We start from the raw sequence: 21,747 nt of genomic DNA on the forward strand, positions 1-21,747 counted from the left end.
TTCCCATTATCATCTTTTAACCTGCGTTCCAAAAGGGTCAGCTCTTTCTATCTTGTTTTAGAATTACTAAGCCAAACAAATCCAAACACAGAAGAGAAGAGAAGAGAACAGAAGAGAACGTAGCTTTCCAAGCTTACAGCAGCAACGAGAAAAAATGGAAAAGATGACACCACCACCGAAACTCTAGAGAGTAAGCAATCACATTTGGCACACCATGGCCAATGCACAAGAACCAAAGAATATTCACAACTACATGAGGCAAGACATGCATTTCCTAGCATCACAAGGCAATTTTATGTTTAGAGATGCCAAATGGCCATGAGATTCAGCTTTTAACTCTGTGAACCAACCAACAACCCTCACTGGAAACAGAAACCAACCAATAGCTTTTAACTCTATGAACTCTATGAACCAACAAACAATCCTCACTGGAAACAGAAACCAAACAATAGCTTTTAAATCTATGAACCAACCAACAAACTCTATGAACATGATATAGTTCCCTTTAATTCCACAATAAATACAACCAAGGCCTATTTCACCACTCAGTACAAGGAAGTGTCTTACAACCATAATTCCCTTTTCCCTTTATGTACACCAAAAACAATTGGTAAGGGAGCTTCTTCTTTTCTTTTTAATTTTTTATTTTGAATAGGTCCCCCCTCTATCCACCTTACAACCTCACTGGAACGAACCAAACAATGAAAAACAAGATTACGAACCACGACAAAGCCCCACGGGGGCGGGCCCCGCCCCCGGCGTCGGAACCTGTCCAACTGACATATAAATATGTACATAATATAACATAACATGATATAGTATCAAGGCCAAATCCACAATAAATACAACCAAGGCCTATTTTACCATTAAGTACACACAGTATTTTAAATCCATGATTCCCTTTTTCCCTTTCTGTACACCAAAAATTGTATGTAAGGGAGCTTTTCTTTTTCTTTTCTTTTTTTTTATTTTTTATTTTTTGGGTTAGGTTTTTTTTTTTTTTTTTTTTTGTGGGGGGGGGGGGGGGAAGTTGGGGGAGGAAAATTATTAAGAAAGGAGTCTTGAGTCCTGAAAATCAATTTCTATAAACCTATTAAAGGGTTGAAAGCCCACATCTCACTTTGGTAACTCTCCTTGTCCTTCAGTCCCTGCTCCCGATAAACCTGCAGATGGTACTAAGAAGATCAACTAACCTTCAACAGATTATCATCCATATTCACAAACCACCACAACATCTATATGCAAGAGTAGGGATTGAAGAAATATAAGATATGGTAGGATACAATAAAGAAGGAATTATCAATTGTTTGATAAGCAAGATGACCTTGAAAAAATACATGCAAATAAAAGGTGCATATGAGTATAAACAAGAAGGTAAAAGTAATCTAATACTAATCTCAAACCAGAGAGGGTCAGTGAAGATCACCTGTCGACAGAATCATAAGGAAAAGGGGCGAAACAGATTAGACAAAAATTTAATAAGGAGGCAAACAATTCAGATTTGGCAGACATGGCTGAAGGGCCTACAAAGGATAAGGAAGATGAAATATCTTAATATTGTCGATATCTGATAAGAACCAATCAATCTGATACGAAAATTAATAGTATTTAATGGCTGAAACAAACAAGAGCAACACAAGAAAGATAAACTGGTTTTGATGGTGCCATTCACTCCCACAGATATGCTGCTCCACAGCCAAAGGCTGCCCAAACACTCACATAAAACATTCCATACCCTTTTCTCACATCTTCGCCCCTATTTATAACCAACCGCGAGTTAATTATGACAACCCCCCCCCCCCCCCCAACTCTCTTTTCTCCACATGTCATGATCCTAGGACCTTAGCACTACCAGCCCCATGAAATTCACCTTGTCCTCAAGGTGAAGGAAAATTAGGAGCTTGGTCTTCAGTCTTCACATGCTTGCTGCACAGCCATGCTGATTCAGCATGTTCACTGAAGCCCAGTAGCGTGGCCGTTTCCAAAGACACAACAGGAGTCTTGTACGCCAATAAACAGACTTGCTAACGATCAAATGGCAGAAACAACCATCACAAACAATTTTTAGAGGTACTTTTAGTTATTCTACAGTCCTGGTCTTGGTTTTGCCATGGGGGTGATTGGCACCATTGTAACCAGGTTTATCTGTCGTTGAGTTTGTTCTCGCTTATTAGCAATTAAGTCTTATTAATTTTTGTATCCAATTCGCAGGTTCTATTCGGTATCCATGTAACTTGACAGTGTAATCTAGGTACATGTTATGATCTCAACCATTCTTGTTGATATCCATGTCGAAGGGGAGACGGAATATCTTAATATTGATAAATCATCCATCTGCTGGTTCTAAGGACACAAATGCCATCACAGCATATGAAGAATGGATGCCTAAAAATCCAAACTTACGAATATGGTTGTGGGACAATATGGATCTAGCTATTGCTGCAACATCATGTTCCATACCACTGCACATGGAGTTTAGGAAAGCTATTTGCAAGAGATGGATACATTGGAGACCCATGAACGGGATGAGAACAGGGGACAAGTTGAATGAAAATCCTTCAGCCATAAAGGTATCATTGAAGAACTCTGGGTTCACCAACCCACTGCTAGTAATTTGGCACAACTGGATTTAAGTTGGAAGAGTTTCATGTGGCTAAATCTCTGGCTGGCTGGCCTACATCTTGGCCAGTAACCTGTTAAAAAATCAACTTCTTCCTGGTGAGGAAGTACCTTCCTCGAATGAGACATTATCTAGTCTTCAGCATACTGTTGCTCCATCCAGAGTTGACACTTCCCTTCCTAGGGAAGTTCCAGCTTTTGTTGCTTGCTGAGGACAAGGCTCTACCTTGCTTGGCAAAAGTCATGGTTAATGAGGGGTCATGTTTGTGGGCCAAGTAGACGGGAAATTGACAGGTCTTTTCTCCAGAGGACCTTCTGTGACAAACCCAATCACATTATTGATACATATTGGGCTAAACATGGTCAACCAGGCTACACAAATGAATTGGCCGATATTGCTATGAAAGATCATTCTATTAGAAGCAACTTTGGTGAAACAACACTTGGAAAAAACATCCAAAGCTTCTTCCTCGGTTTTTGAGCCTCAACAATTATAACCAGATACCTAAACATCTAAAGAAACTTGAGCCATCTACTCCCCCTCCACAACCACTTTAGCTCACATTTGTAACTCATCTCCACTGACCACAAAATCATCCACTCCATAGATTACAAACTCTGGTGCTTCTTCACAATTCCCATGTGATTTGGAAAGAAAAATGTATTCTCTTCCATTTCAAAAAGTATAAAATTCTTGTTGATGGATACCCCACCTAGGTGACAAGTCATGAACTCATGATACAGTCTCACCTGCTTCATTTGTACTTCATGTTTTATGAAAACCAATTAACTGTTCGATTGGTTTCTTTCTTTTTCACATATTTTAAGACATTAAGAGGAGGATTGAAGGAGGGCTTGAGCAAGTTGGACAATATTACAAAGATATACTGGACTATCTACTTGCCACTGTTGTCAAGGTGTTCTACAGGTGACCAACTTGGGATCTACACGCCTTAGCAACTAATGTTTCCTTGTTCAACTAGGTGGCTGTTTGATCGCCTTGTTTGTTATCCTTGCATCCAGGTTTCCTTCAAAACCTTGAGTCGCCCAGGCTCCATGACAACCATGACCACTGCTGCTACAAGTACTAGTGGATCCTCTATTCAATGTTTAACAAAAAAAGTACACTTGTTTGAATTTGTTCAATCACTATTCACTAATGGTTCAGACATGTTTGTAATAACTATTTGTGAAATCTTTTCTCCACAGCTGACTTTCTCATAACAAGGTGCCTGCATATGTTCTAGATAATTGAATACCATTTTCTAATTTGTGTCCCAACCATTCCTTGTAATGTTCTGGTAAAGGACTTTGGCGGTGTTTTCCGTTCGCATATTACAACCTCACATTGACAAATTACCTCATAAGACAGTCTAAACACATTGTTCTGGTTACTAAGAACTTAGAAGGGGTAGAGGTTCCATGACCTATTATTCATCAAACCAACATAACTATTTCAGGGATACATCATGTTATTCTCCTAATTAACAAGTATCTGCCCCATATGTTGATTGCACACTACCACCTATCCCATTCTCATGCTCTTTGATGACCTTGTTACACATCACCACCTAATCCACTCAAGGATATTAGCAGTACAAAAAGAAAATACATCCAACTTCAGCTCCAATGTCAGCCCAGCACACCATACAGTCTGACCCTAGTATTGAAATTTCTACCAACTTACAGGTTTATCTTTAGAAAGCTAGCCTTCTTGCACTCAAAGATCCATAGCTGCCTAATCCTATGAAAAATTCATCTTCCATCTCCATTTACTGTTCACGTGAACAGTAGCCAAAACACAATGAAAATAAGCAACATAACTCCCAGTAACAGTTTAAGATGATGACTTAAAACACAAACAACTATTGTTGAGGGCAAGTCATTGAATTACCATATCCTGACACCATTCATAATAACCAAGACAAAAATAAATATAGATGACCAACCCAAGGTCACATTTTATAGTTAGTATTGATACTGTCCCTCAATGAACTGAACAGAGAATTTTTGGATGCTTCAAGCAAATCAGAGTACTTGTACAGTATATAATATCTAAAAATAAGGATTTACTCAAAGAAGAGGGGTGAAAATAGAATTACATAGCATGCAGATATATACAATGCACAAGAAGAATATATTCAAAAAGTCAATGTTTCTTAATGTTTTTCATTAACTAGAAAAAGAATTAAATAATCATGTGTACCAGTTGAATATTTAGCTTATGGAATCAAGTGAGTGTCAAAAACAAAATATAATCATGGTAAGAAGTGAACTAGGAGTTCAAAAAGGTTTACCTTCTTGAATATTTTCTGCACGAGCCATTGAATGCTCCCCGGCTCGTCCTTGTGTGAAACTCCATATCACATTAACGCTCTAAAAGACAATAATATATAATATATGACAACTTAACAAATACAATCATACAATGGATTCATAATCAAATCTAGTACACAATAAAAAGCCTTTTGCTAACTTGATGTGTAAACATTTTATATCTACCTAGCAAACACTATGTTGACTTCTTAATTGTCAGATATTATATTGCCCAATCGGCCTAGGTCCCCTTAACCTAGCTGGTCTCAGATGGTTTCAAGGTGCTCCCCTAGTCAATCAAGAGAGTGCCTCGACTAGATTTTGCATACATTTTTGGACAACCACCAACATGAGGCAGCTCATCAATGGAGTATTTTGAACCATTGCGGAGCCACTGATATAGTAGGGCTCATATGCTGTCTCATGAATAATGCAGCCTATTCCTCATAATAGTAATTAGTAAGTTTATTTCATTAAGTAATTCCACAAGTAGATGTTTAAGATTAAATTTAGGAAGGAATGAAATCTTTGGAATACCTGTTTTTCATCTTCGGTGAGTTCACTCCATAGCTGCTCAATCTCCTTACTGATGGCTTTCTCTCGCTCATTATAGGATGACATCAGTTTTGGGTAGTTATCAGCAAAAGAGAACTTGTAATCGCCCCTCTTCAGTTTAGGGCAAGAAGGATCCTTCAATTCTTTTGCAGATCTTTTACGGTTTGGCCGATCAGTCATGATTGAAGTAGTAGGACTCCTAGGCACTTGCAACTTATCAGGAACATGATACAGGACACCTCTCAACACCTCGGAACCAACATTAAAAGTCACAAAATATCCATTATCAAATTTTCCATCAATTTGTCCAGAAACTGTACAGCCAACCTGCAGTTGACGACTTGCTGCATAACAGAAGATACAGAAATTATTAAGGCATGCACAGGAATAAGAAAAGCCTATAATGGTGGTTCAATCATATGTAAGGAGGCCTGTAAAGTTAAGTGGCAAATACAAGCAGAGAAGTGAGAAAGGTGAAGTCTTCCAGAAAATTGTGTAAATCAATGACCCAGTTGAGCATACCATCAGGAGTCAAAAATACTTAACGAACTACTCATTAACACATGAATCCAATTAGTGTAGCAGAACTTGATAATTGACATGACTAGAAAAGCAAACTAGAAAATGAAGCATCTGGAGGAAGTTTAGTAGCACCAGTAAGTAACAAGATGAGAGAGTTGATGGAGATGGTTTGTCACATGCAGCAAAGACAAGTGACAGTGCAACTGAAGACTACTATTATCTGATTTGATGGATTCAAAGTGACAGGGAAGAGGCTCAAAAATGTTTTCCTTACCAGAGTGAGGCATGGTGGAAAGGAACAAAAGGGCTAAGGTCAAAGCTGTGAATGAAAAAGCGTCAGAATTTTGAAGTTAAGAAAGAATTCAGTCAAATAAACTGTTAAAATTTGATATTACTATATCCAGAAGGCACCATATTAAAAAGATTAGAACTCCCAAAAGATCTTAAAACTAGTACGTGTCACCATATAAAATGCTGTGGCACCTAAATTGCCACTTTCAGAACCAAGACACTTAAGAGCCTTATTTTTAGTGGCAAATGATTTGAACAAAAATTCTGTTTTTGGGTGTTCACAAAATATTCACTGAAGAGAGGAAATATGTTTTTCCTACTGTTAATGGCAAACCATATTTCACATCAGAAACATGCTCCAAAAGGAAACGTAAAGTTTGAAGTATCTGACCTGGTGATTCAATTACAGAGCTTCCTTTTTCATTAGAAGCTGGAGCATCAGCTTGAACTTGTAAGCTTGCTGACCCACGGGCAGGGCACTTAGCCACAGAAACTGCGGAAAGAAATAAATAAGGAAAACTGAAGATTTTTTGTTTTTTCAAATAAAAAGAAAAAAAGAGGGAACTATTAAACAACATAACTAAATGATCAGATAATGGAGAGCATGATGTAGATCTGGGTAAAAACACACCAGCTTCTGAGGTCAACGAGCCATGTCGGCGGAAGTAATACACTTGCTCATAGTCATGAAGCAAGGAAAGGTAGTACTTCCGCAAGACAAATGACGCATTGGTAATTGTTGCTGGGAAACAGAATACATCAATAACGTCCCTCCACTTGCGATCACTAACAACCTGAAACCAATCCAAGAGAGACATTTTTTTATGTGAATGTACACTAATCACGAATCAGCACAACGACAACAAACTGAAAGGACAAACTCGAAAATTGTTGTATTTCCAAAAAAGAATCATCCCTGTATGTTATTATCAAAATAAGAAACATAAAGATAGATAGTACTATAGTAGTAGATAAGCTGATGTGCATCTAATGTCATTATAGTAAAAAGGGCATGCCCAGTGCACAAAGCTCCTACCACCGTATTTGAGAAATAAGACTGTTGTGGCCAAATCATTTTCTGCATATGGAAATTTACAATCTACCAGTTTGTGTTTGGGAACAAAAAAGAAGAAATTAAAGACTGAAAAACACAACAAAAACTACAATTACTTGGACCTGGTAATAATGATTGACAATACATTCAATTTCAGCTATCAAATTATGGTAATAATACATCCACCAAAGAATCAAGGGTTCCCAACAAAATGGCCCATATATTGGTCACCCACTGGAGCAAGATGCTCATTGATAAAGCTAAATACTACCCCCCCCCCGGGAGACAAAAGAAAGCCTCACGTGCTTAAGCTTCCACTAACATTAACTATTTGCCCAGTAAATAACTGATGCAGCCTCAATTGAATGAGGAAACCAAGATCTTCTAAGAGAACCAGCTTGTTCTAAGAAAGGGTTTCTTGCTATTTCAGTTAGGCTGTATGGGTGTTCTCATGGGATAATCTCAAATGGTAAGGGTGCCAATTAGGTACTGAAACTGAAACAGCCCATATAAAGCTGTATCGTACCAAATTGTTTCAAATATGGGAAAGTGTGGTTTTCAAGAAGCTTTTGATGCAATATGGTATGGCAATGGTTTCATTCTACATACCAAAACTGCAGCTTACATACGGTTTAAGGGTTAAGAAAATAAAACCTCCTTCATTTTTAGTACAGGACTACTTGTCAATAGCAAAATCCTGAAACTCCACAAATAGACGGAGTTTTTCTGCCTTCCCATGTGTCTATTAGCTTCCAAAAGGCTTGGATTGATGCCGTACCTAAGCATCATGTTCAATTTCTTTAAAGCTGGATGGACCTTCATCACTTCAAACCAACAAAGAGAAAGAGACGTCCTAACACTAACAATGTCAATGTTGTCCCAGTAAACGAAATCACCCAGCCATAATTACAAAAAAACTCTAAACTAATGGAATTATTAAACGAAAAACTAAATATCATCAACAACACTGAAAATCATAAACAAAGAAAAAAAATTCATTTTGTCCTTAATCTTCTCCAACAGAGCAAACCCATAGATTTAACAAAGAAAACAACGAGAAAACTTCAATTTGTCTTCAACTCCAACTGAATTCCCCTCTGGAGAAAACAAAAGCTAGTAAATCTTTGTCTTCATCCAAGGAGGTGAGCAAGGCATTTACCATTCAATGGAAAGAAAAGCTACAAAAAAAATCTTCATCAGAAGAATTTTGATGGGTTCCTAAACAATTAGTTTTTTTTTCTTCTTTGCAGTCAGATGCGCATTGGTTTCTTTAGGGCTTCCTAAATGCTTAACCTAACACTGGAAGGAAGCAGAACAACATAGAAAATATCATGGTTCAAGGTCTCACGAGATCTCACTCTTTTGGGAGCTTGAAATCTCATGCAAGTTCAGACGGTATCAAAAAATACAATATATTGGCTGAGATCTCGGATCTCGCAAGGTCTCATCTCAACCTAGTCTTTATAAATACCCCATCTAGGTCAAGACAAGTTGAGATATCTCAATCTCAACTGGTCTCGACACTCTTCCCCCTTGTTTTGGCGTTTAGGCCGGATTTTTCATCAGGAAATTAGTCAAATCTCAAACCTAGGCTGCATCAACAACCTATTGAGCTAATCTACAACAAAGACCTACTATTTTGAAGCTAATCTTGAAGCAATGTGAGTGTTCTTCCCAAACTTCATTTTTTTCAAAAACTATATTCTACTTTGATGGAGGTGCTGGTGGAGCAGAAGTCGGAGGAGCTTCAGTCATTGATTTTACTCTTGTACTCTCATGGTGTAACTTGTAGGTGCACCGATGTTGTAATGTGAAATTGTGAACAACAGAACATGTTTGATGTACTATTTAACTTTAAACCTTTATATTCATTTATATCAAGTAATGGTTGCATAAATCATGTTTTGTAAGTTTGCACGTTCACTCCTTAAGCATATCGGTTTTCAACTTACAGCCAAGTTGAAACTCATATATATACTTGTTTTTCCACAATTCCAAGGCTACCACTGTATTTAGCCCAAACTGAAACCTACTACCCGCTGAGATGGGCCCTTGAGTTGCGCAAGTTGATCAGGGATTTTTACCATATCTCGATTGAGATCTTGCGAGATCTTGATTTTTTGAGAACCGAGTTCCCTGTTGTACCTGAAGTCTCAAGCCATAGAAAATATTCTTCTTTGATTTGCGAACAATGCTTGAAACTAAGGGGGAAAGTGACATTGATCAGGGAAAACTAAAGGTTGACTAATCCAGTGCATCATTTCTATTCCTTTTGCATATCGTACAGGCACCATTTTCCATATGGTTTGCATACTGCATTGAAAACATACTATAGTGGTATGATTGCGATTTCACAAATGTAAATTTTATATGGTATGTAATGTATAGGTATTGAGTACCTAGTTTTTGAACTATTCCAAAGCTGCACTGAAATGAAACTATACCACTTCACACCCTCATCAATTGGGGTGCTGATGCAGGACCAACGACCTAGGGTTGCTACCCAGCAGCCTACAGCACTGCCAAGCAGCATGGTTTGACAGCACGGGTATTTTTGTCATTTTGGACAGTCAAAGTCAAGCCCAACTAGGTCTAGTCATAGTCACAATTTTGTTTGGAGCCCAGTTCTGTCTTTGATTTTTTGTCAGTCAGTCCATGTTAAGTTAAGATTTAAGAAGCAATCCTATATTCCTATTTTAGTTAGGAGTTCTGTCTAAAATAGAAGGTCTTTTAGTTTCAGCTTTTGAAGTTAAGTTCTAGTAGGAATGTAGGAGTTTTTATTGCCTAATGCTTGTAAGAGATGAGTTTTGATGACTAAATTACTGCAGAGAGAGAGAGTTACAGCACAGATCAAGAATTGACTAGGGTTACTAGGGTTTCCAAGCACAGGAAATCTCCTGCGGCAGCTTGTTGGCTTCAGCAATTCTTCATCCCCAGCCTTCTAATTTGGTAAGCACTCAACCCTAACCTTTCCCCATCTTCTACCTCCGCCACACCCCGTGATTCCCCTCTTCCCTACCCATTCAGCCCTCTTCTTCCCCCAAACCCTAAAATTCATAACTCCCTATTCCCTCCACAGAATTTTGTCCTTTTTAGAATCACAAATTCACAATCCCCTCACTCCCTCCACACTCAACCCTAATTTCAGCCCCAGTTACCCTCTAGAAACCACAAAATTTAGAACCCTAATTTCCCAAAACCCTAACCCTAATCCAAGCTAATCATTGCCTTGCATGGGGTTTCCAATTTGCATCATCATAAAATTACTTTCTTCTTTCTTTCTCTCTCTCTCTCTTTTTTTTTATTTATTTATTTTTATTTTTTGGGGTGTGGGGAGGTAGGGCGGCGGATGAACCATCATATAATTATTGTGTGTGGAAACTAATTGTTGACATAAATGTGGCAAGCCTAAGACCGTAAGGAGAAGATTCAAAAACCAACCTAATGTAACAAGGTCCAACCTGCACAAAGCCCATCAAAATCTGGACCACAAACCAAGCCCATTGGAGCACCAAGGGGCTGGCCGAACCTTCAGAAGGGCATTATGGTCTTTTCCCATCCCCTTTAAAAACCAAAAGGGTCCAGTAAATCCCATGATATTTTTAGGATCTTATTTCTACTTGTTTTTCAATTGGATTAGTGGCTAGAGTTCTTATAAGAGTTAGAGTCCCAGTTGGGATCCAATTTTCAAGCAGGATTCCTCCTAGAAGTTATTTATTTTTGCAAGTTATTTTTTTATTTAGGAGATTTTTCGAAGACTCCTTTCTAGTTTGTTATTAAGTTTCAGAGTTGTAAGAGGAATCCCAATCCAACATGGATTCTCTAGTTTGAGTCCCAATTAAGTTTGCTAGATTGAGTCTAAGTCTGTTTCCATCAAGTGTAAGGCTATAAAAAGCCCCCACTTCATTGTAGGCAATTCAGTTGAAGATCAATAAAATTTCAGAGACTTGGAGCCATGGGAAGCTAGCCACAACCTGGGTTTGAGGGAATTGAGAGAGATTCCGCAGTTACAGCTTTCTTCATCTTCTTCAAGCCTGCAGCAGCCCTGGAGCCCTCTTCAACTCAATCTTCAGCTAACAGCCCCTTTCTAAACAAGTACAACCCCCAACCCAATTCCCAACTCAATTCCCCTCCCTACCCCATTTGGAAGCTTCCTCACCCTCTTCTCCCCCCTTGTGGCAACAGCATCCTACCCCTTTTATAAGTCCTATATCCCCTACCCCCTTCCCCCTATTAGCCCTACCCTAGGATCAACCCTACCTCTCCCCCTTTCCTACTTCTGAACTTAACTACATCCCCTCCTTTAGAAGTTGTAGAATTATCCTGCACTTCATCTTCTTCTTTAAAACCCTCAACCCTAATTCCATTAGAAACCCTATAAATCTACTTCCCTTAACCCAAAGCCTAAACCCTTTTAGGATTAGCATCACCCCCCCCCCCCAACCCTACCCTCGATCCAAACCCTAACCCTAACCGAGTCCAAAACACAATAAGAGACCTAATTTTACTTGGAAATTTTCTGCAATTGCAGTTCATACAAAACAGAGTATTTTCTCTTAATTTCAGACCTCTTTCTAACCTAGTCAAACCCTAAAACCCTATCCAACTCAACCCTATACCTAGAACTAATAGTTGGGAACCTAATCAGACCTAGCCATGGGGTTCCTTGAGCATTTTGAGTGCAATACAGCTGCTATTCCTGAGTTCCAGACCTGAACTAGGTTACAATTCCCTAATTGTTGCCATCCTTTGAGATTGGACCCCGAACAGCAAAGCATTAAACCCTAGACTGCTTGCTGTGATCATAGAAAAGATCCTCCTACTGGCACTGGAATCCAGGGTAACATCACAACCATTATGCACAAATCTAAGGAGGCAAAGATACAACAATAAGTGAAAACAAAGGAACCGAAATGACGATTATACAATAAAAATTAAAATAAATCCCCTAATTGACGTCTATAATGGCAATAGAATTATAATCTATCTCCTGGGTCCTAATTAATTCCTAAAAGAACAAACAAAATTATAAAGTCAATAAAACTCAAATTAAAGTTTCCCAACACGTCTAATAACTTTGGAAAACAAAGGATAATATAATATTTGCCAAATAAATAAAATTTCTCAAAATCCTATCAGGTTCTAAAAAACAATTGGACACAGTTCTCCATCTAGATTCTCAAATAGGTTCAGCTTGGTCCATGGGACTGCTCCAGCATCAGGAAATGGCATGGAAGGAGCAGATAATTGGAATAGGGGGCCGTGCAAACAACTCCCCCCCCCCCCCCCAAAAAAAAAAAAACAAAAAAAAAAAAAACAAAAAACAAAAAAAAAAAAAAAAAGAAAAGAAACAAAATGGTAATCCAATTAGAGAAGGCTAAGCTGGGTTTGGTCGCGCAATCTTAGCCATTCACTTCATACCATATAGAAAAGAACAAAATGCATAACCATGCAACAAATTATATGGATCACCCATATGCTGTGGATAATTCAGAATGCTTAGCATTTAATTTCGCATATGCATTAATAGATCCTTGAGACCAAGGATTTCAAAATGGCACTGGAGGCTGGGTCCTATAACCCATTCGACAACATTTTGGCCAATTGCCAAGGAAGATCGACCATGGTGTATCACGGAGGATCAGATGAACCACAGGCCAGCAACCCCAGCCAAAATAACTTGTATGCTACATTGAACTACCCATCCATTCATAGTATGAGAAGTGCAGGAAGTGTCTTAACCACATTTAGAGAAATAATATGATTCATACCTTTTCTAGACCACCACGGGATGTTACCTCCACAAAAAGGCGATGCAGATCCAGGGTCTTTCCTCCCATGGTAGGCACCCTGTCAAGTGAGTGAATCACAGGGTGAAATGAAGACAAAAATGAAGAGCTTTCTCTTTTTCAATGTAGGAACCAGATGGTTTGTATGTGAGAAGCTAACATCTATTAAATTTCAAGGCACGCATGGCATGCCAATCTGGCAAGGTAACACATTCACATGCAACGTTAAATACAAACGTATTGATCTAAATAATAAATACTCCCAATCTGAAACTACCAACCAAGGACTTCCAAATCCCATAATCAAGGAGCACACTGACCATATGAAAAAGCAATCACATAGAAGTAATAACTCCATCAGACAGGAGGGGCAGCGATAAAGTGGCAATTAAAAAACTTGCTCTTTTTGAATTGATCAAAGTCCAGTATTTGCAAAAAGAAGCACATTCTTTGACAGAGTCAGAACCGAAAAACACGTGCTCACTTACTGGCATCCAATTTAATAATCGTTGTTTATAAAGACAAAAAGAAAGTACAAAAACAAGGGAAAATTCAAAATGTAATACACGAATAGGTAAAGCATAAAACCGTTCAAACTGTTTGATAAAATACAAATGACCCCACATCATACCTTGCAAACAAGGTTTATTCTCGCCCACCCCACCCTCACCAGAGAAACAAAAAAAAACAAAGCAACAGAAAAACAAAAAAGATTTGCAAAGAAATGCCATGTTCAGCCCATCCCACAAGCTGAACGATACAGGTATCACATGCATGCAGTTAAAGTAAGCAAACTGCAAGGTAAAACGAAAAATGTCCAACTGAAGAAGAAAAAAAAAACAGCAGCAGCATATGGAGGAGATGGGGAATTTACAAAATCCCTAGATAAAAAACCCCGTTTTCTTTACTACGAATTCAGAGCAAATTTTAGATACAAATACCTGAAAGAACCCACATTTCATCTTACGATAACAGATCGTCAAGAATAAAAATAATATATATATATATATATCAAGCACGGAGACAATGATTGGAGAAGTCCAGCAAAATAGAACCAATTTCTGAAATCCAGTGAAATACAAAAGCGTCCACGACGTTGCCTCCAAGGGTCTTCCTTAGACGTTAGAACAGAATCATATACAGAAAAAATATAATCATCAGTATACCTTAACAACAAACCAACAAGGAGAAAATCCAAGAATTATAAAAACCCATTTCTGAAACACGGCGAAATAACAAATCATACACAACGCCTCTAAAAACTCTTTCTTCGAAGTTAAGACAGATCACATACAGTAAATATAAACAAACTAACCATCTAAAAGAAGCCTGCACATAAATTCCGTTAACCAAGAAATCAAATCCATAAAATCCTGCACTATTTGCAAGAAATCAAGAAACACTGCAAGAAATGAAGACGACTAAAACCCATTTCATTTGCAGATAAACTCCAAGAAATTTAGGTAAACAAGTCACAAACTCACATAAACTTGGTTCCCAAGTAACGATGAAGTTCTAGGAGGGTTTGCATGAACATATCAACATCCTCAACGACTTCTTCATATTCAGCAGACGGCAAAGGATAGGATTTAGCTACGTCTAAATTCCCAGCTTTGGCTATGGTTGAAGCATCAGCAGCAGTCGTCGATGCCGCAGCAGCCGCAGCCGCAGCAGCAGCACCACCTGAAGTGCTGGGAATTTGTTCACTCGTACTTCCCGCATCAGTCGCTGTTGGAGTTGGCTCAGTACTGGAGAGAGAGGTAGACATTATTTTTTTCGTCAAAAGGGTAAAAGAAACGTGAATTTTCCAATTTCATCAAAATCAAAAAACCAGTCCAAAATTCAGAGTCTCACTTCTACCAAAAAAAAAGAAAATATCACAGTTTCACAGAGGACAAAGAAGAGACATCAGAGAATGGAATCCATGGGTGGGGATTGGAGAAAATCTCTCACCATCTAAAATAAAAAATGAAAATATTCGTAAACTCAGAAAATAAATTTTTGATTACCTCATTTTTAATAATTTTTTTCTAATCCGTACCATGCTGACTCTTGTATAAAATATGGTAGATTCCCAAGAAAGACAAACAGACTCAGACACTATTTTTTTTTTTTTTGTTGGAGAAGAAAACACTATCGCAGAAGGAGAGGATACAGATTGGAATACATTTGTGATGGAGATGTATAAATTTATATGTAGAGAAAGAAGTAGAAGTAGGAGAAAATTGTTTATTATTATATTATAAATTATTAAATATTAGGGTTAAATATACATACATATACTATGGGTAAAAAAGACAAATCACTCGGATAACGTATTATTATTATATTTTTTTTGGACACGTGTTTTTGAAATTCCAAATTCCGAGTCATGACTCCTGGTCAGCGACTCAGTTCATAGTCTAGACATATCTACGGATCTACCTAGTAACCAAGAGGGGGAAAAAAATATAACTCCATTTTTTCTTAGAAGTGATTTTTTGACATTTTATTATTTTATTTTGTACCGATATGAATCGGCCGATTCAACTAATCTGATATCAAATCGTCAAGTTCTTTTGGTTATACTCAAACCATGATAATTCATATAATAATTAGTAGGTTAATGAATTACGAGATCTGGATGACATAAGAGCATCGATACGATGTAATTTCAAAGTCATATATGAGAACGACATAGTGAATGAAATATAACAAATATGTCATCCTCTATTAAAATAGTTGGATACGACAATTAATACAAGAACTTATTAACTATGTTGTCAACAATATTTATTAGTAATGATGATAATTATTGGGGTTGCAAAATGTAAGCTTGAGGTTAGACTTCGAATGAGTTTCTAAACTAAATAATACATGTCGAAAATAGGAATTGACTTAGGTATAGATAAATTGGTAGTTCGATGATTTTTTTTACTTCTGTCCATAAATGCGTAGATTTGATGCAGAGAATCTACTTTTTTTTTTACCGAGATTTTAATAAGAACATATCATTTTACTTCTAGTGATGAAATTCTATTCTTCACGCTTTTTTAGATTTAGATTGAAATCTAGAGCAATATAAGAGAATCTGATCTAAATTTGTTATGAGCTTTAAGAACTAATTTAGAAAAAAAAACTCTTGCAATTAATGAATGCATGAGCATTTATTATAATAGGACAAGGCATTTATTATTAGCATTTATCATAAAGTGGATTCCACCAAATAAAAATCTAAAGTGCAGACGAGCATCCAAATCATTTATTGCTACCCAAAAAAAAAAAAATCCAATGCCTCATAATATTACCTTTAAGAGTTTGAATATCTTTTAGACTATGGATAAAGTCTTGAGCCATATATTTATACGTAAATTCACCCAAACAAACCTTAGATCCTAAAAGAAAAAGAAAAATCCCCTATTTATAAGTTCTATATAATATTTTTTAAACAAAAAAAATGTATATATAATATTATAAAATTATAGACAATGTACATACAAAGTTACAAGCGAAGGAAGATCCTCCCCATGCCCAAGAACATTTGAAACTCTATGTAGATGGCTGACACATGAAAATGTAGATGGTTGCAAGATGGAAGGACATTTGTCAATAATTTATTGCACATTCACAAAGTATTGAAATCACCAAAAGCTCTCCGCTTTAGAATACAAATTACATAGCTTCTCCTTTTTTTGGTAGTTTTATTTTTTATTTTTTGTCCGAAACATGGATTTGTATTAGATGAAAGAGGAAAGCGAGAAAGACCTCGCATTACAGATAGAGGTATCTACAACAAAAGGAGGAGGGCTTCTGATCCAGACTTTAGCAAGGCTGAGATGGGAGGAGCCAATAGCTAGAAAATCTGCTAAAAGGTTCCCATAATGGAAAAAGACCTAAACCGGATAGAAATAAAACTAGAGAGTAAAAAGACTTCACATGGGCTAAAATTCCTAAAGATGCCCAATCCACAGAGCATTGCTGCCATTCAGCTGCAAAACAACTGGCAAGCAATCCAAATAGATTGTAACCTTCTTCAACTAGAGAGCAATGGCGAAGAGGACAACATCCCTACATGCTTCAGCTTCCATAGACATGGCAGAGAAAGAGTGACTCCACTTACATTTGGCGGCCCCAAACAACTCACCACGTTCCCAAATAATGACACCCCTCCCACCCAAACCTAAATTATTCCAGGCACCATCCACATGAATAATAATGGCCTTCTTGTGATATCCATTAAGAGAAAGAACTGCTTTCCCCCACCCCCTCCCCCAAAAGAAAATTTTGAACTAGAAAAGCCACATTGACAAAATAGATAATTGTGGTTCTCGGATTCCTATCTATAGAGGGTGCATAAGTGATCCACTTAGATGCTCCATGAAAGCAACCTATCCTTGGTAGGGAATCTTCCCAAAACCATGAGCCAAGGGATAAAAGAGTATCTACGTTGGCTCCTCTTTGCCCAAATTAGTTCATGCCACCCCACACCAAACCCTTCTCCCATAAAAACAAATGACAGATGGTAGATAGTTGGTTATTGTCAAGTTGATTAGTTAATGGTATCTCAAAGTTACAAGTTCAAACTTTCACATTACCTTTAGGTACCTTTGAAATTCTCTTACTTGGACTAAGGAGAAACTTCTTCTACGAGAAGAAAGAAGGGGTTGGATCTTGGTGGCATCTTTGAGGGGGCGTCATGATCTTCTACTAAGACTTTTGGTTTGGGCCTTATGGTTGTCGGTTAGGAGACATTAAATGTGAAATCCCTCAAAATCTTAACCAGGAAATCCATATTGTAAGTCTGAAAACCCAGAGTGCAAGAAGAAGGCAACTATGGGCCATCCGAATTGAAACCATTGGATTAAACTATGAACCAATGAAAGTAGATGGATATGATGCTAAGTTAGGAATTTTGTTAGATTATGGAAGAAGAACTAACTCGAACATTGACAAACTTGGTAGATGGATCAAGAGTACAATAATGACACAAGTAGAAGGTCCAGAAAAACCAGGTAAGACCTAAGAAGAAGCTAGGGCTTTCGGAGCATCAATACCCCTCTTAGATCAAAACTACCAGGATCTGGCAGCCTACCTTGGTTGCCCCAGCCCCCAGGCGACCAGCTCAGGTGACCGACTAGTCTTGGGCAAAAAGGGTGTTTTGGGAAAATATATATTTTGAAGCCCTATTTAATTATTTTTCGTTCTAAAACGTGTCATTATGTTATAAAGCTATCAAAGAACGTCAAAGACTCTCAAAAATACACTCTCCAAGGTGAAGGAAGGTGTGGAAGTATCCATCAAGGTTTTTGTTCGTTGATTCTCTTTCTTAAAAGTTAGTAATCCTCTTATTTGTTCTAGTTCTTCACTTTTTCTTGTTTCTACCTACTGTATAGACCTAGAAGAAGATCTATACTTGTTGTGATGACCTATCTCTACTTTCCCCTTTGTTCTATAGTGAAGTTCCATTCACTCTAGCTCTGCTGTGAACTTCACGGTAAGATTTCAAAGAAGACCTAGTATAAGATCTATTACATTTTCATACTTTTGTTTAGTTTGATCTCTAAACCAAGTGAGACCATAATCTATTATGATTTCAGACATTTGTCTTCTATCCTCTTCACTCTAGAGTGAATCCATTCACTCTAGAGTGAATCCATTCACTCTAGCTCTTCCATGAATCTTGCAGTATGATTTCAGTAAAAACCTAATATAGGATTCATTAGGTTTTCTTTCCTTTTGCTATGGTTGATCCTTAAACCACGCTAGATAATGTCCTACCATGATTTCAAAATTTTCTAATTAATTTTGGAGTTGTTTGGAATCCAAACGTGAAGTTTTCTATTGATTTAGGCACTTTCTGCCCATACACAGAAGCCTTGGTCGCCTGTCCTAGCAGCCCCAAGCGACCAAGCCTTGTGTTTGCAGATTGGTGGCTAGGTTTTGTTCTCTTTTCAACTCTAAACTTCTAGGGTTGTTTATAACTTTGAATCATTGTGTTGTTGGGACTCTTTGACAAGTTTGAACTCATCCTTTGACCTATTCTTCAAAGGTTTCGAATCGATAAAAAGGTGAGGATGTTCACTTAGACATAACCCTAGTTACATTCTTATTCGTAATAGGACTTGAAAGGCATGTTTTATATTGCTGTTATATGGTTTAGAAATGATCACTACGACTCTATATTTTCAAAATATAGTTTAGTAATGATGCTATTCATATATGATCTATATGTGACTGTTTTGAATTTGGAATGAATTGTGATATGATAATGTGATTGGAATCATATTGTAATGCAAATGTTAGATTGTGTTTCTGAATTGGGGAATACCATTCGGGTGTTTTTCTATCTTGGGACATCAGTAGAGGTGGTATGGGACACAATCCTATGATGCCCCTTGGCGCTTTTAATGATCATTGGATGTCATGACTAGGAAGTCTAGATGGGTTTGGTTAGAAACCCCATCATATCACACCCTATCGGCGTGGGTATTGATGCCGAGTGATCGTGGCAACAATGTGGGGGGTGGGCATTCAAGACCGATAGCCAACCCGTGAGAGGACATAACCACATTGTGGAGGCCATTCATTGGTAGGGTGGCATCATAATAAACATGGGCTCATGGGCTCTCAAGATTGGTAGACAACCCGTGAGGATGACCAATAGGGTTAAGACCCAGGGACAATATTGTTTTAGACTTTGCTGCAGGTACAGATGATACCGAGATACCGAGATCCAGAAATACGAGACCTCGACGAAAGATTCGTACGGTGTACAAGGTGTTGGCGACTATGACATTCACGATGAAGAATGTTTGTGTCTTGGCTGCTCATACCAGGATTAGCTCGACTCATGAGCTGGTCTATCCCGTACTCGATGCAAAGATTTTTGAGTTTAGAAACTACATTTTACTTAAAGACACTGATGTAACACTTAGAATAGTTTGATCGCACCCTTATGAGGCTTGCAAGCTAGGTTTTACTAGATCCCCCTCAATTACGAGATATTTGAGATCCGTTTACAATCGTAGCATCTCGTAGAACATTGATATTGGTTTTGAGATCCTTACTTTTGATTTAATTCTTTAATTGAAAAGACTTTGATTTAATTCTTTAATTGAAAAGACACATTGATTTATTCTTGCTCTTTGATTTAATTCTTTAATTGAATTAACACATTGATTTATTCTTGCTCATAATTATTATATATATATATTTTTTGGATCTAAGGTTCATTCGGGCCAGCTTGCGCTCACCTTGATTACATCCTCAGGGGAGCTTTTTTATATTAATGCCGCCAAATGGATGCGAACCCAAGACCTCCCCTAGGGAAGTTGGGCCTTTAACCGCTTTAACATTCCATCATTGGCATATTCTTGCTCATAATTGGACTATTTGGAATGGTTGGATGACTATTTAAGACTTGACCTTTGGGGCTGTGGATCACACCTTCGGGTATTTGGGTAATAGAGTACCGGCTAAGGGGATGTGACAAATGGTCTTTAATTTTTCTTTGCCATCGCCACGTTATTCATCCCTAGGAAGGGATGAACACTTGAAAACATGGGTGGCGTTGTTTGAGGGAAGAAGGATGCTTGATGATGAGCATGATTCAGTGATGTATGTCCCACTAGTGGTGGTGGATGGCATGAAGAGATGAGCATGCAATCCTAATTACCTAGCTAATGAGCATGCTCGGTGGAATACAACTCTTGTGGGGTACGTGTTAGTAAAAAACCAACATTCACTACAATGAGGAAGTTCATGCAATTGAAGTTGGTTCATGTTGGTGCTATGGAGTATACGGGTTAGATAGTTGGATCTTTATCTTTGAATTCCTGGAGACTTTTTAAGCAAACAAATCATGTCAAAAGGGACATGGATGATAAATTCAAAACCACTGATCCTTTGCCTGTGGGCGCCTGGAATCTCCTTTCAGAAGAAAGATGAGAAGTTCTTACTCTTATGGTTGTGATTTTCTGGATTGCATTTAGACTTGTGGGAAGTCATTCACTAGGGGTGGTTGCTAGCCTAGTTGGAAAACCAATCTATGTGATCGTTGAATGATGTACCGTGGACATCTCTCGTTTGCACGGTGTTGCGTCCTAGTTAGTATAGACAAGGGGCTGCCAACGAAGGTCATAGTTGAAGAGATGGGAGGCACTTCCCTTACAAGAAGTAACTTGTCAACTATGCCTAGCCAGTATTGGATCCACCCAAAGGAGTGATCCACAGTCACAAGATCAGGCTCACATGCAATCACACACAATCCACATGATAACATAATCATGAGCAAGGGAACAATAAATCTAATAATTATTTAATACTAATTACTAAGTATAAAAAAATATTCAAAGAATCTCAAATAAAAAATAAAAAATAAAAAAATGGAAGCATGATCAAAACTTGAAGAAATGTCTACAAAAAAATTGAAAGTCAAACTGGGAATGAAATGAAATATGAGTTTAATATTTTCAAAGATTACATTGTGTAATTCTTAATTAAAGGATAGATATGAAATTCAAATGTCTCAATTTCTCTAATGGTCTCTGGCTTCTTTAATCGTAGGACTAAGCTCCATATGAACAGCCCAGACATGCACATGTGTCACCATGCACGTTATCA

General features: G+C 37.7%; 1 protein-coding gene across 1 annotated transcript; it reads right to left on the reverse strand.

The window, feature by feature from the left end:
- Positions 1–1,026: 1,026 nt before the first annotated feature.
- Positions 1,027–15,025, reverse strand: LOC149024756 (high mobility group B protein 10-like). Its single transcript, XM_089144966.1, has 7 exons — positions 14,631–15,025; positions 13,129–13,207; positions 6,935–7,097; positions 6,695–6,796; positions 5,473–5,834; positions 4,917–4,995; positions 1,027–1,163 (listed from the first exon to the last, which is right to left on the reverse strand). The coding sequence occupies exons 1-7, from the start codon at positions 14,912–14,914 to the stop codon at positions 1,117–1,119; spliced, it is 1,116 nt and encodes a 371-aa protein (XP_089001092.1). The 5' UTR covers positions 14,915–15,025; the 3' UTR covers positions 1,027–1,116.
- Between the last annotated feature and the right edge of the window lie 6,722 nt (positions 15,026–21,747).

Source organism: Hakea prostrata, chromosome 2 (genome assembly GCF_041222555.1).
Source record: "Hakea prostrata isolate BN-2017 chromosome 2, UWA_Hpros_2, whole genome shotgun sequence".
Taxonomy (NCBI): Eukaryota; Viridiplantae; Streptophyta; class Magnoliopsida; order Proteales; family Proteaceae; genus Hakea; species Hakea prostrata.